At 37.3% G+C, this 16,658-nt stretch overlaps 1 protein-coding gene across 1 annotated transcript in view; it reads right to left on the bottom strand.

Annotated features, from left to right (window-relative positions):
* The window catches only part of PATE2 (prostate and testis expressed 2), a gene marked incomplete at both ends in the record, with an annotated part of 40,010 nt that extends 24,145 nt beyond the window's left edge, over window positions 1–15,865 (bottom strand). The window contains 2 exons of the mRNA XM_081280256.1: window positions 15,193–15,333; window positions 15,802–15,865. Of these exons, the coding sequence (XP_081136382.1) occupies window positions 15,193–15,333; window positions 15,802–15,865 (205 nt within the window). The remainder of the gene's footprint in view (window positions 1–15,192; window positions 15,334–15,801) is intronic.
* Between the last annotated feature and the right edge of the window lie 793 nt (window positions 15,866–16,658).

The following is a 16,658-nucleotide window of genomic DNA, read 5'->3' as shown; positions in this document are numbered from 1 at the left end:
TTGATCTCTGATTTCTCCATATTCAGACACACCAAAGACCTCCTAAAAATAGGGGTTCCTTTAATTGATGTATCCCTCCACTATTTTTAGTACAGAGAAGATAGCACCTGCAAGTGCCACTACCAGTAGCACTGGCCATTTTTTCTATAAGCTGACCATCTGAGTCCCTGATCTATTTTTGAATGTCTGGAGTTTATTCCCAGAAAAGTTCCCCTTTCTCATCTTGCTGAGAAGTTGTGTCTGAATTCTTGATTCAGCCACAGAGCAACCAGGAAAGTGAATTTCTCTAATCTGCCATTTTCATGAAGTTTGTTCTGACATAATCAAACATACATGGGATAATACTCCAATTGAGTCCCTAGTGCCACCTCTTTCCCTCCCCTCCTTCCTCCTCCTGTTTCCCTTTCTCTACTATACTTGTCTTCCTTATATTTATTTTTATATAATTAGTGCATTATAAAGATGGAATTAACTGTGGTATATTTATACATGTACATTGCATACTTTTATCAAATTAATCTGGAGAAATCAATCATATGAAGGCTAACCTTTTGCTTAAAGTCACCCAGATTAAAAGAGCTGAGTCCTTTTATTTGCATAATGGCATTTTCTTTTTATTCCTATGGATTGAGGAGTTGGTAAAAGGTCCAACGGTGTACTGCCTAAATACTCCACCACCGGCTCTTCATCCAGCCACCCACCCTCTAACCACCCCACTCCCTGCAGGTGTAATATTTCTAGCTCCATGAAAACTCTCTTCTTCTGCCCGATCTCACAACAAGCTCTGTGCTCTCCAGAAGCAACATCTACAAGATGCATAATCTGCCACCTTCGCACACCTTCAGATCGTTGTAGAAGAGGATTTGGTGTTTGTCATACCAAGAAAAATGAGTCATGCATGAGCCTAAAGATCTACCAGAGTAAGTAAGTAAGAGAATCAGGGAAATGCTGGGAGAACCTTATAAGTAGTAGGAGAGTATCTCAGCAATTTTATATTTTAGACTTGTGGCAAACTGAGGGGAAGAACCAAAACAGAGTGCTCCTGAGCATGAGGAGCACAGGTCCATGTGTATGCAGTCAGAAGAGGACTTTGGGAAATGGGACAGAATAGGTGGAGATTCTATATACCCAATAAAAAATGGGTCACCAGATTTTTACACAAGAAGACATAAGAGCACTATTTGCAAAGCAAGAAAAGGAATCAAGCTGGTGTGCAGAGTTTCCAGGAACACTGGCAAACAACCCAACCACTACTGGCCAGCAATTTCTACTTGGTGTTCTTTGGAAATATAAGCTGGGAGACCATCCCTATGTATCCCCAGCTGCCTGAGTGGTGCCAAGTTTGACCAGCCTTTAGATCTTAGATCACTGACTTTTTCTATGACTCTTTCCTATTGCAGATAACACTCTCCAGGTGTTATATACAGTGTGTCAGAAGTTCTGCAGAAACTTGACATATGACTTCAACAATCGGACTTATGTTCATGAATGCTGCGACTACAATTCTTGTAACTATAGATTCTAGGATTTTGCTCCCCTGAGATCACATTTGAAATGTCACAGATGTACCTCACCCTTCACACTCTTGTCTTCCCTGGCTTTCCTGGCCTGTTTGTCCTGATGGTACCCATGCTCCCTCCTTAACCCCACATCATCCTTCTGGTGCCTTCAGCGTGGCTCCCATGGTCAGTCAATGATGATTGTGAACAATGGATTCCCCCATGATAGAGAATGGCATTTCCTTTCTCCAAGAAGTCTGCCCTGTATAGTAAGATTTAAAACAGGACCATTCTAGAATATCTTTGTTAGCTTAGATAGGTGAGATGGACCAGAAAAGCTCCAATTAAAAATACACATGTATCTGTAATTAAATATCACATTTATCATTACCATGATTAAGCAAACATAAGAACGAATAGTATGGTGGACACTGAAGGTTTTGCTCCATGGACACAAAGTTATTTCCACCAGTTCATGATGCCATCTTCAGAAAATAAGTTATTCTTATTTTCCTGACATCAACATCAATATGTTATTTAAAATGTTATTTTTAAATATTTGACTTTTTATTACTTTACACATTTTTATAGTTATTGCAGTAGGATACATACTTTCCTAACATCTTTTTACATTGAAAGCAGAGGCTAGAAGTACAGTGTTCATGTCTGAAATGATTTATACAAGTCTTTTTTTTAAATTTTTTTTATATTTTATTTTTTTATTGGTTGTTCACAACATTACAAAGCTCTTGACATATCATATTTCATACATTAGATTGAAGTGGGTTATGAACCTCCAATTCTACCCCAAATGCAGATTGCAGAATCACGTCAGTTACACATCCACAATTTTACATAATGCCCTATTAGTAATTGTTGTATTCTGCTACCTTTCCTATCCCCTACTATCCCCCTTCCCCTCCCCTCCCATCTTCTCTCTCTACCCCATCTACTGTAATTCATTTCTCTCCTTGTTTATTTTCCCATTCCCCTCACAACCTCTTATATGTAATTTTGTATAGCAATGAGGGTCTCCCTTCATTTCCATGCAATTTCCCTTTTCTCTCCCTTTCCCTCCCATCTCATGTCTCTGTTTAATGTTAATCTTTTCTTCCTGCTCTTCCTCCCTGCTCTGTTCATAGTTGCTCTCATTATATCAAAGAAGACATTTGGTATTTGTTTTTTAGGGATTGGCTAGCTTCACTAAGCATAATCTGCTCTAGTGCCATCCATTTCCCTGCAAATTCTATGATTTTGTCATTTTTTATTGCTGCATAGTACTCCATTGTGTATAGATGCCACATTTTTTTTTTATCCATTCATCTATTGAAGGGCATCTGGGTTGGTTCCACAGTCTAGCAATTGTGAATTGTGCTGCTATGAACATCGATGTGGCAGTATCCCTGTAGCATGCTCTTTTAAGGTCTTCAGGGAATAGTCCGAGAAGGGCAATAGCAGGGTCAAATGGTGGTTCCATTCCCAACTTTCCCAGGAATCTCCAAACTGCTTTCCAAATTGGCCGCACCAATTTGCAGTCCCACCAGCAATGTACAAGTGTACCCTTTTCTCCACATCCTCGCCAGCACTTGTTGTTGTTTGACTTCATAGTGGCTGCCAATCTTACTGGAGTGAGATGGTATCTTAGGGTGGTTTTGATTTGCATTTCCTTGACTGCTAGAGATGGTGAGCATTTTTTCATGTACTTGTTGATTGATTGTATATCCTCCTCTGAGAAGTGTCTGTTCAGGTCCTTGGCCCATTTGTTGATTGGGTTATTTGTTATCTTATTGTCTAATTTTTTGAGTTCTTTGTATACTCTGGATATTAGGGCTCTATCTGAAGTGTGAGGAGTAAAAATTTGTTCCCAGGATGTAGGCTCCCTATTTACCTCTCTTATTGTTTCTCTTGCTGAGAAAAAACTTTTTAGTTTAAGTAAGTCCCATTTGTTGATTCTTGTTATTAACTCTTGTGCTATGGGTGTCCTATTAAGGAATTTGGAGCCCGACCCCACAATATGTAGATTGGAGCCAACTTTTTCTTCTATCAGACGCAGAGTCTCTGATTTGATATCAAGCTCCTTGATCCATTTTGAGTTAACTTTTGTGCATGGCGAGAGGAGGGGATTCAGTTTCATTTTGTTGCATATGGATTTCCAGTTTTCCCAACACCATTTGTTGAAGACGCTATCCTTCCTCCATTGCATGCTTTTAGCCCCTTTATCAAATATAAGATAGTTGTAGCTTTGTGGATTAGTCTCTGTGTCCTCTATTCTATATCATTGGTCCACCCGCCTGTTTTGGTACCAGTACCATGCTGTTTTTGTCACTATTGCTCTGTAATATAGTTTGAAATCTGGTATCGCTATACCACCTGATTCACACTTCCTGCTTAGAATTGCTTTTGCTATTCTGGGTCTTTTATTTTTCCATATGAATTTCATGATTGCTTTATCTATTTCTACAAGAAATGCCATTGGGATTTTGATTGGCATTGCATTAAACCTATAGAGAACTTTTGGTAATATCGCCATTTTGATGATGTTAGTTCTGCCTATCCATGAACAGGGTATATTTTTCCATCTTCTAAGATCTTCTTCTACTTCTCTCTTTAGGGTTCTGTAGTTTTCATTGTATAAATCTTTCACCTCTTTTGTTAGGTTGATTCCCAAGTATTTTATTTTTTTGGAGGATATTGTGAATGGAGTGTTTTTCCTCATTTCCGTTTCAGAAGTTTTGTCACTGATATACAGAAATGCCTTTGATTTATGCGTGTTGATTTTATATCCTGCCACTTTGCTGAATTCATTTATTAGTTCTAGTAGTTTTTTTGTAGACCCTTTTGGGTCTTCTAGGTATAGAATCATGTCCTCTGCAAATAGTGATAATTTAAGTTCTTCTTTTCCTATTTTTATGCCTTTAATTTCTATTGTCTAATTGCTCTGGCCAGTGTTTCGAGAACTATATTGAATAGAAGTGGTGATAGAGGGCATCCCTGTCTTGTTCCAGATTTTAGAGGGAATGCCTTCAATTTTTCTCCATTCAGAATGATGGTAGCCTGAGGCTTAGCATAGATAGCTTTTACAATGTCGAGGTAATTTCCTGTTATTCCTAGTTTTTCTAATGTTTTGAACATAAAGGGATGCTGTACTTTGTCGAATGCTTTTTCTGCATCTATCGAGATGATCATATGGTTCTTATCTTTAAGTCTATTGATGTGGTGAATAACATTTATTGATTTCCATATATTGAACCATCCTTGCATCCCAGGGATGAATCCTACTTGATCATGGTGCACAATTTTTTTGATATGTTTTTGTATCCAATTTGCCAGAATTTTATTGAGGATTTTTGCATCTAGGTTCATTAGAGATATTGGTCTGTAGTTTTCTTTTTTTGAGGTGTCTTTGTCTGGTTTCGGAATCAGGGTAATGTTGGCCTCATAGAATGAATTTGGAAGAGCTCCCTCTTTTTCTATTTCCTGAAATAATTTGAAAAGTATTGGTATTAATTCTTCTTTGAAGGTTTTGTAAAACTCCGCTGTATACCCATCCGGTCCTGGGCTTTTCTTGGTTGGTAGTCTTTTAATTGCTTCTTCTATTTCATCTATTGATATTGGTTGGTTCAAATTGTGTGTATCCTCCTGACTCAGTCTGGGCAAATCATATGACTTAAGAAATTTATCGATGTCTTCACTATCTTCTATTTTATTGGAATATAGGTTTTCAAAATAATTTCTAAATGTCTTCTGTATTTCTGTAGCATCTGTTGTGATATTGCCTTTTTCATCCCGTATGTTAGTAATTTGAGTTCTCTCTCTTCTTCTCTTCGTTAGCATGGCTAAGGGGTCTGTCAATCTTATTTGTTTTTTCAAAGAACCAACTTTTAGTTTTGTTAATTTTTTCAATAGTTCCTTTTGTTTCAATTTTGTTGATTTCCGCTCTGATTTTAATTATTTCTTGCCTTCTGCTACATTTGCTGTTGTTTTGCTCTTCCTTTTCTAGGGCTTTGAGATGAAGTGTGAGCTCATTTATTTGTTGGTTTTTTCTTTTTTTGAGGAATGACCACCAGGCGATGAATTTTCCTCTTAAAACTGCTTTCATTGTGTCCCATAGATTCCGATATGTTGTGTCTGTATTTTCATTTATATCTAAGAATTTTTTTATTTCCTCCTTTATGTCTTCTTTAACCCATTGATCATTCAGTAACATACTGTTCATTTTCCATGTGATGTAGGATTTTTCTTTCCTTCTTTTATCATTGATTTCCAGTTTCATTCCATTATGATCAGATAAAATGCATGGTATTATCTCCAACCCTTTATATTTACTGAGGGTTGCCCTATGGCATAATATATGGTCTATTTTTGAGAAGGATCCATGTGCTGCTGAGAAAAAAGTATATCCACTTGATGATGGTTGATATATTCTATATATGTCAGTTAAGTCTAGGTTATTGATTGTTTTGTATATTTGGTAGTATAGTACATCATGACAGAAATACATAGCAGAGGAGGCCTATGTACCTCATGTGGGCAGAAAACAAAGACAGAAGAAGGAGTGCAGATCCCAATGTTCCCATTAAGGTTGTGCCTTTCTTCCACTAGACCCCCACCTCTTAAAAGTTCCCCCACCTTGCAATAGCACCACAAGCTAGCTACCAGGTCTTTGACATATGGATCTGTAGGGACGTTCAAGACACAAACTATAGAACTTCACAAACATTTCATTATCTTTCAACTTTCATCAACTAGTTTTAATATGCATTAGTGATTTTCAACTGAATTAATTACTATCATGATTATTAATAGTAATTTTTCAATTCCAATATTTCTTTTGTACTTATTAGTTGGCATTCTTCTATAAGAAAAAGGCTCAGGCTGGGTTTGTGGCTCAGCGGTAGAGTGCTCACCTAGCATGCCTGAGGCACTGGGGTTCAATCCTCAGCACCACATAAAATTTAAAGATATTGTGTCAACCTAAAGCTAAAAAATAAATTTTTTAAAAAGAGAATTTTCTTCTCTTATTTTTTGATTATACACATTAATTCATAATTACTGTTTTGTTCAAATAATTATTTTTTTACTACTTTTGTTTGTTGTGCACCGGGGCTTGAACCCAAAGTGTTCTACCACTGAGCTACATCCTTTTTTCTTTTGTTTGATACACAGTCTCACTCAATAAGATGCCCAGGCTGGCCTCAAACTTGTGATCTTCCTGCTTCAGCCACCTGAGTAGCTGGCATTACAGGCATGCACCACCAGGCCTTGGCTATTTTGATGTTCAAATTTGGCCTGTGAGAGTTATTTCAAATTTAATTTTGTGTCCTTCCAGCATTCCCCAACATTCTTTGAACACATTCTTATTTTGCCCAAGGCAAATATTCCAGTCTAATTTTATACTTTCCCTATGAAGGTCTCTAGTTCTGTTTAGTGGGAAAGGACATCTAGAAAGCAAAATATGAGTGATAGGCAAGATTATTGTTATTGAAGTGTCTCTGTACTAGGTCTATCCACAGTCACCTCTAGAGAACATACAAATGTGTACATAAACACACACATTTACATCTAGGATTCGTTCTGGTTTTATTTCCCCCTCATTCTATATTTATAATTTATAATTTATATGCTAGTGAGAAATTGAATTTCTATCATTCTCTATACATTGCTTATTTGATCAACCCCCTTTGTATATAATCAAATTTCCATTGTCACTATCCTACCCTTTTGGGGCTTCATAGCCCTACTCCAGGCCACTGTCACTGTCCCCTTGTACAGATACCTTTCTCAACTCAGTTTCCACATCCTTTTCTGGGTCACCACTCATGTCACTTGAGTTACAATATTCCTCACCAAGCCACTGCTACTATCTTCTATATTAGTGGTCCTCTTCACACTGCTTGAATTCTATCAAGATTCATGTGATACCCTTTTCAGTATACTCAGACTCCAGCAACATTTTGAGGTTGATCCTTTTCCACTACTCTCTCACTCTGCATAAAGCCCTGTTCAGAATAATCATGCTCTGGCAATCTAATCCAAAGTGAATGGATGCTGTCTATACTCACTCAGATGTTGCCATATAATGCCATATAATCAATGCTGCCAACACCCTATGCTTGGCCTCTATCCACGTGTCTCCTTCACTGGAGCCTACCTTGCTCAGCCCAAATGGTTTTAGAATGAAGCCTTAAGGAAGCAAGGAGAAAGTTGAGCACTTATTCTGATTGATGTTGATTTCTCATGGTTTCTATCCTTCCACCTAGTTGTTTTCAATTTTGAAAAGTCACATTGAGTTTTTGTCTTTCAGAAATATGTTTTTCTGATGTTTTTTAAAATTTTTTCTATAAGTGTGTTATTCAGTGAACTTTTTTTCACAACATTATTATGTGAGGTTCATTTGCAGACTTTTCTTTCACATGTTTTTAATTAAATTGGTTTTTCCAACATTTCAGGACATTTCTATGCAGGGAATAGGAATGAGCAAGTGGAACTTCCCTAGCTTCATCTCTGGAGCCTTAAATGGAAGTAGAAAAAAAAATAACCTTCCCACATAGCAGCCTTCTACAGTGACTTCCAAGATTTGCTACCCATTATCCCCTCCCTTATCAATTTCTGCATTTTTTGTGACAACTTTAGTCTTTGTATCCTGCCCAACTTTGTTCATTCTAACAATTCTTCATTCCACAAGATAGAGCTCTATTTTTGTGAATAAAATTTTAATACATAGTTTTACATCTCTGAGCTCTTTGAAGGTTTAGGTCACACTAGACTTTGATTTTGTCTTAACACCTTTCTTTTGTGGTCCTAGTTGTTCTATATTTTTTTGTTTGTTTTTGTTTTTTGTAAGGGTTCTAGTTGTGGAAGTATATAAGACAGTGAATTTCCTCTGATGAACAAACTCCCAAGGAATAATAGGCATTTTTTCACAGCTGAAACATTCTGTAGTTTCTCCCAAGAACTAGTAAGATAACTAATAGGTGCTCAATGCCTAGGAAAGTTTCTGTGTAAAGGTGCAGGAAGCCTACCTCCTGTGGTAATGCCCTCCATGAGAAGGCTCTGTGCTAGAGTCTTAACAGCCTCCACCTTGATCTCAGACACTCAGTTCCTGGGAATAAAGGTTGTTAACCACAATGTTTCACCAAGTTCCTGCTGCTCCTGAACCTGTCCACATAACAGTAACTTTATACAATGAACTTTCTTGAGAACTACACAAAGCTCCTAACATTGCACATTACAACTTAGTATGTAACTGAGGAATAAGCTGCATAATGTTGCTGAGTATGTAACCTGCCTAATGATACAATGAACAATAATGTACTACTGATGCCAGTGACCAAATGTAACCTATTGGTATGAATAAAGTTGGCAGCTCCAATAAGCAGTCATTTTGCCATTTAGCCATTTCGCCTCTGCACCTTGCTTCTGTCTATTTTTTCATTCTTTTTTTAATATTTATTTTTTGGTGTAGATGGACACAACACAATGCCTTTATTTTTATGTGGTGCTGAGGATCGAACCCGGGTCCTGCCCGTGCTAGGCGAGCGCTCTATCACTGAGCCACAATTCCCAGCCCCTCCTTTTTCATTCTTTACAATTTTTATTTTATTTTATTTTATTTCTTTATATTTTGGGTACTGGGGATTGAACTCACTGAGTCACATACCCAGCCTTATTTTATATTTTACTTAGATACCAGGTCTCACTGAGTTGCTTAGTGCCTGACTTTTCTGAGGCCAGCTTTGAACTTGCAATCCTCCTGTCTCAGCCTCCCAAGCCACTGGGATTACAGGTGTGCACCACCACATCCTGCAAGGACTTAAATTTATACTAGTGCATGATTACATTAGGATTCTATGTGACACTGGGTTTTTAAGAGGAAAATCTTTTTTAATTTGTTATAGTTATACATGACAGTAGAATGCATTTTGATACACTATACACAAATGGAGCACAACTTCTCATTCTTCTGGCTGTACATGGTGCTGAGTCACACCAGTAGTGTAATCATATATGTCTCTGCTCCCCTCACTCCTCTCTGCACAATCCAAAGTTCCTTCATTCTTCCCTACCACCCTCTTCATTATGAATCAGCATCTGCTGATCAGAGAAAATATTGGGCCTTTGGTTTGGGGGAATTGGCTTATTTCACTTAGCATGATAGTGTCCAGTTCCATCCATTTACAGGCAAGTAATTTATAGTGCCATAAGTTCATTCTTCTTTATGGCTGAGTAGTATTCCATTGTGTATATGTACCACATTTCTTCACTGAGGTTGGTTCCATAGTTTAGCTATAGTGAAATGAGCTGCTATAAACATTGATGTGGCTGTGTTACTGTAGTATACTGATTTTAAGTCCTTTGGGTATGAACCAAAGAGTGAGATAGATGGATCAAATGGTGGTTCCATTCTAAGTTTTCTAAGGAATCTCCATACTTGCTTCCCAGAGTGGTTGCACCAATTTTCAATCCCACCAGCAATGAATGAATGTACCTTTTTCCCCACATCCTCGCCATGACTTATATTTGCTTGTATTCTTGATCAATGCCATTCTGACTGGAGATAAAATCTAGAGTAGTTTTGATTTGCATTTCTCTAATTGCTGGAGATGATGAATATTTTTTCATATGTTTGTTGAGACCTCCACAATGAAAACTACAGAACACCAAAGAAAGAAATTGAAGAAGACCTTAGAAGATGGGAAGATCTCCATAGTATTGCAGTTAAGAAGGCCTGATTCACAAGATCAACTTACTTCATTCTAGATCAATATTAGATCTGCCCTTCCTTCTTGGGACTTCTCATTGAATATTAATAATTTCAGGACAGGGACTTTGCTACTAAGTGAAAAAAAGTAATTAAGTATTCTGATATAAAGATAGATTTTTTAGGTCCCTTTCAGCTCCTGGGGGCTAATAGCTAAAGTTATAGAAAATGAAATTAATTTAAACATACTTGATCCCCACTATATACTCAGCAATATTTGGTGTTGTAAAGAACAATAAATATAAGACATGTGCTACCCTCAAAGAGCTTAATAGTCTTGAGAAGGCACGTGCACTTGAAAAGCAGTGACACTAAATAGAAATACAGTGTTTAGTATGTAAATAAGAATGACTGGGAATAACATACTTGAGTTGGTCCTTAAACAACTGATTAAAAACTGAATGGATTTTAGAGCTGAAAGTAATTAACAACATTTCATTAAATCTTTATTTTACAGGTAAAGTAACTGAAACACAGAGACCAACTGTTCAAATTAGGATAGCAAATTTCTGAGACAAGAGCTGTAGTCTCCTGATGCCTGACCCTTTGCTACTGCCCTCACAACACACTGCCTTTGTGGTTGCTGGGAAAGAAGAAAAAGGTAGAGAAGGCTATGACTCTCATCGGAAATGTACATCACCATCACATCATCACTATGGACATTTGTTGGGTAAGTAAACCAGGATGGGCTCATGTTATGAAGCATCATAAAGGAATGAGCATCTTGGGATGAAAATATAAGGCTAAACAGTCTCAATCTAAGTGTTCTAAATGTTAAATGAGAAATAAAGGAAATAATATAGTAATTTCAAAGATAATCCAATTCCAGAGGCTGAAGGAAGAAAATATTTATCACCTGCAACTCAGAGCATTAATATACAGGATATACAAAGAACTCAAAAAATGTAATGCCAAAAAAAATTAACACAATTAATAAATGGGCTAAGGAACTAAACAGGCAATTCACAGAAGAAGAAATACAACAAATATAGGAAAAACTGTTCAACATGTCTAGCAATTGGAGAAATACAAATCAAAACTACACTGAGATTCCATCTCACTCCAGTCAGAATGGCAATCATTAAGAATATAGCAACAGTAAATGTTGGCAAGGATGTGGAGGGAAAGGTATATACTCATACATTGCTGGTGGGACTGAAAATTGATGAAACCACTCTGGGAAGCAGAATGGAGATTCCTAGGAAAACTTGGAATGGAACCACCATTTTACCCAGTTATCCCACACCCCTCTGTATATACCCAAAGGACTTAAAATCACAATACAGTGATGCAGCCACATTAATGTGTATAGCAGCTCAATTCACAACAGCCTATATATATATATATATATATATATATATATATATATATATATGTGTGTGTATGTATTATTATATATGTATGTATATACATATAATATGTATATTATATATATTATATTATATATATGTATGTGTACATATATATACACATATATGTATGTATATATATATACACACACACACACAATACAATGGAGTATTACTCAGCCATTAAAAAGAATGAAATTATAGCATTTGTTGGTAAATGCATAGAACTGGACACTGTCATATTAAGTGAAATTAGCCAATTCCACAAAACCAAAGGCCAAATGTTCTCTCTGTTTGTGGATGCTAACACATAATAAGGGGATTGGGGAGAATAGAAGTTCATTGGATTAGACAAAAAAAAGTGAGGGTGGGAATAAGAAAGACAGTAGAATGAATTGGACATAACCTTCTTATATTCATATATGAATACATGACCAGTGAAACTCCACATCATGTACAAGCACAAGAATGGGATCCTAATTAGAATAATTTATACTCCATGTATATATATCAAAATACACTCTACTGTCATGTATATCTAAAAAGATAACAGTCTCAAATAAATAATAAAATAACAGTCTCAGTCTACATGTTGTAGAGGTTAAATGAGAAATAAAGGAAGTAATACAGGAATTTCAGAGGGGATCAGATTCCAGAGGCTGAAGGATAGTTAGAAACAGCTTGGTGGAAGAGGTAGATTGTAGCTGAGTATTCATTCAAAAGGCATATGATTTGGGAGGACATAATAGAACAATCTAGACAGATAAGGCAGTATGGGACCCAGAGTTAAATAAGCCAAGTGACTTTGAAGACCACGAAGAACAAAGCTAACTGGAGTAGAACACTGGAGTCCAGAGAACTGAGAAATAAGGCTGAAAAGGCAGGATTCGGTCCAGATTGTGCAGGGACCCAAGAGCATTGAATTTACTTTTGCAAAGAGAATTCACTGCAGGGGCTTAAGCAGAAAAACTTGATTAATGTCTTAGAAAGATTCATCTGGTAATAATGTAGATGATGGACTGAACCAGGAGAGATAAAAAGACAAGGAGCCATTCATCTAATAACAACAAAAATGGAGAATAACAATACTATATAATACCTATAATGTATGGAGTTATTACTTGGTTTACATTTAGCTACTCATTTGTTTCAGTCACTCCCCATCAGTCTGTGACTCAGGGTTTATCTCTTACTCTTCCTGCTGCTAGTTCCCTTTTTCACCATCTACTCTTAATTTCCTCTCTAATTTGAACCTTCTAATTTCTGCTTCAACAAGATTTTGCCTTGCTTGGGACCATTCCAGGCACTAATCACACATCCAAGCAATTTCCTAAGGAATCATTTCATTTTTAAAACCTACTGCCTCCGTCTCCATTCTGTCCATATGAAAGAATTAACCAATGCTGAATGGCAGAATCTACCATATTTTTCCACTTTATAAGAGATTAAGACATAGTATTAATTCTAACATTATACAATTTGGAGAAAATTCCATCATACATATATTGCATATGTTTTCAATTTAGTTTGGAGATTTAAATATTTTTATACTTTTGTACATATGACATATTAGAAACAAATAAGCAATCATAATCCTTACTATCAAGAGACATACTGTTAAACCTGTGATACTATTATATATATATATAATAGCTAAAAAGTAAATATAATTGTGCCTATAAATTCTTATACATGGGAAGGTCTTGGTCATGGCCTGCAGGGGGAGGGAATAGGTAACCCTCATAGTTGCGAGCCAGATGGAAATAAAAGCTGGAAAAGCAATATTAAGAGATACACACAAAAGATAAGAAATATATTTTTAAAGCGGGGCATTGACCCGTGGAAGAGACCTGATGGGTCTGATCCTAACAAAGGGAAAAGCCATTGAATGCTTTATTTATAGTGGAACACATCAAAGGGTTTCAGTGCAATAGGCTTCTGAGGAAAACAGGAAAAAGATGGGGAAAACAAGTTGTTTAGAGCTTGGCAGGTTACACCAATCTCCAGGAGACTGCATTTGAACCTAGGACTATGAGCTAAGACAGGGCATCAGCATGATATGAGTTTTCTAGAACCGGGGAATTTCACCTAGGGAGTTCCCAGAAAAGCAACCTCCCTGCCTTGTAATGTTCAAACAAACCCATAATTCATGCACGGCTTCCAAAAGGAAGGTTAACAAGGGAAAAAAGTCCAAAGTGAGTGAATAATAATTCAGAGATTACTCTTCCATGGCTTTTAATTTTGTTTTAAAAAAAACTACAGGAGACATCTGTAACTCTTATCATTCTTTAATAAGTCTGTGTCAATAGATGAAAAATACTCAGTTTTGATCAATAGATGCATCGGCAAATACAAGATAATATTTGGATATTTTTGAAAACTAATATCCCTTGCCTGCCAAGAGAAAGAGTTACTGGTCAACACTCAAATAAGTGCTCACCATGATATACTTTGACTTTGGTCATGAGAGCAAAATAAGATTACTAGAAACAAGTGGCCTGGGACTATGCAGTCAGGAACAGCTCTGGCCAGTACAGCTTCCAAAAAATGGTAACCTTCATGTCATGTACACTGACTATTCTTTGCACATAAGTTAGATAATGCTTTCTGCTGCTTAATACAAGTTCTTTCTATACCCGCTTCAAAAACCTCTTTCACTCTCCTCCTAGATATTTCTCCTGAAATCTCAATTTCTTGTTCATACTTCTATGCAATCTGCTCGCTCCTGATCTCTCCCCAGAAGCTTGATCAGGAAAATACTTCTTTTGCAATAGACTATATAATTTTGTCTTTAGCCCGGTTCAGCATCAGAACACAAGGTCAAGTAGAGACTTCTAGGAGGTATCACATAGCAAAAATACAGAAATTCAACCAGAAGACAAAGTTGAAGTTTTTGTGACCTATGGCTTTCCTCTTTCCAAGCAAAGGAAGTATGGATGCTTGAAAGACCAAGTTTCCAAAGTATATATCCTGGACTAGAGAAGAGAGTGTGGTCTTGGTTTGGGGAAAATGCAAGACATAAAATGTAAGATGATGTAGCCATTGGGTAAGGAAATATTCAAGAATACAAGGAGATATGGTTTACAGTCTTAAATATTTTAATGATCTTAACGAGTTGGACGGCGAAGTAAACGATAAGTATCTAAATTTGCTGAGCCATCGTTACATCTGCTTTTATCAGTGCAGCAAAATGTTTCTGCCAGGATGTCATGCAATGGCTGGGTCATTCCCGCCTCACAGGGCTCACATGAGAGTTTTGCATAATTAAAGAGGTATCTGTCTGAAGAGAAGAAAAGCAAATGTGATTGCCTTGCCTCAATTCATCATCTTCCTGCAGTGGCTTCACTCTGGAACCTAAACAACTTTCTGAAGACTAGAATGAGTCATCAGTCCTCAGTCCTCATGTCTCTGGGGCCATGACCAAGCAAAAGTCACCTAATTACTTCCCACAGAGGCCCCATGTCCAGGTGTGTATCTGGAGAACCCATTTTCCTATACTTTTCCAGGATCCCAGATTCTAAAACTTAACTCCAGGGATGGTGGACAACACCGGTAATATTTTGTGTCTCTGAATTTCACTTACCTGAAGTGCGATCATGATAGTAATAGTTAGTTGTTCGACAACTCCTATTTCCTGACTCATAATTAAACTTCCAGCAGCTTTTCATGCCAGTACGGCAACCCATTACAGTATAGTGTTCACAAAAATGGCAAATTCGAATAACTACAGAAGGAAAGGAAAGCTTTAAAGAAATGCTCGAAAAAAATGTAATTCTGCTTCCAAACACTGAGGCAGTTCAAACCTCACAAGAAGAAAATGACACTGTCCCCAGCCTCTCTCAGAGGTCCTTACTCCCTCCAATAGTAGTAACTATGAGACCACCAAGAATTAAGGATCTGTGTCCCAAGTCTGAAGGTAGAAAGACGACACTGGAGTAGAGAAGAGTGGAAGGACAATGCTAACTCAAGAATATCCCCCTATTACTTATCCAAGAACTGCAAACCAAATACACCGTACGGTTCAGTCCTTCTCCTCTGCTTCCTGTGAATATACAAAAAAACAAAAGTATATATATATATATATATATATATATATATATATATATATATATATATATCTTAAGTCATCTCATAGCATCCTCCAAAGCCATCCCTTTCACCACCCATCTTTGCCTCCCTCTTCAGAACTTACCCTTATCCTTGAAGAGTACTATGAATACACCCAGCAGAAGCAATTGGAACATCCTGGGACCCATCCTTGGGAAGATCTCAGTGGGAAGTTCCAGCTTTATTTATTTCCATCAATTACCCTCAGGCATCCCACTTCAATCATGAAACCATAAATTTCAGATCAAACCACCTGAGCCTTCTGTTATGTTCCCAGGAGAAGGTACATCCCGTCTGTGTTTGCAATCCCCCAGCTGCTTAGATCTCAGCCTACATAGACACCTACTTCATTTGATCAGATATATCATAAGGTACTAATTCATATGATTGCAGGGCCTCTCTCCTTTTCACTGTGTTTGTGTTTCTGCTAGTCTACAGGAAATGTTTCTAACATCACATCCACATGACATGCTTTCAAATAGGATGAAGCTGGGTCACAAAGCATCTGTGAGTGAGCTCTTCAGTCCCTCCAATGAGACCATGTGTTTCTCCTCACAGAGTGTGGCAACAGGACCAAACCCCAGTACTCCAGCTATGGTCTGATTGCTAAGACCCTCTCTGAGGATATACAGCAGCCTAGGACAAGGGGAAAAGGAGAGGAGGTAGAGATCACATCAGCTTCTCCTGAATTTAATTCATTAACATTTTTTCAAAAGAGAAAAAGACCATAAATGACACCAATGGGAGAGACAAATGCTGTTGTCATGGGGACAAACAGGGAGAGATGTATTTGGACTTGTTATGGGGAAGAATTTGTGGGGGTCTGGAAGTGAGTCTTCACATTGGTTCCTGGCCTCAATCTTACATTCACCAGAAGATGCTATTCTTTTTGAAAGTTTCTCCTTCTTCTGTCAGCTGCCAGCTCCTCAGTGAGGTATTTCT

The sequence above is a fragment of the Spermophilus citellus genome (assembly GCF_964194105.1).
Source record: "Spermophilus citellus genome assembly, chromosome: 2".
Classification (NCBI taxonomy): domain Eukaryota; kingdom Metazoa; phylum Chordata; class Mammalia; order Rodentia; family Sciuridae; genus Spermophilus; species Spermophilus citellus.
Note: the sequence above shows the minus strand (reverse complement) of the source record. Positions and strands in the feature narration are given on the sequence as shown.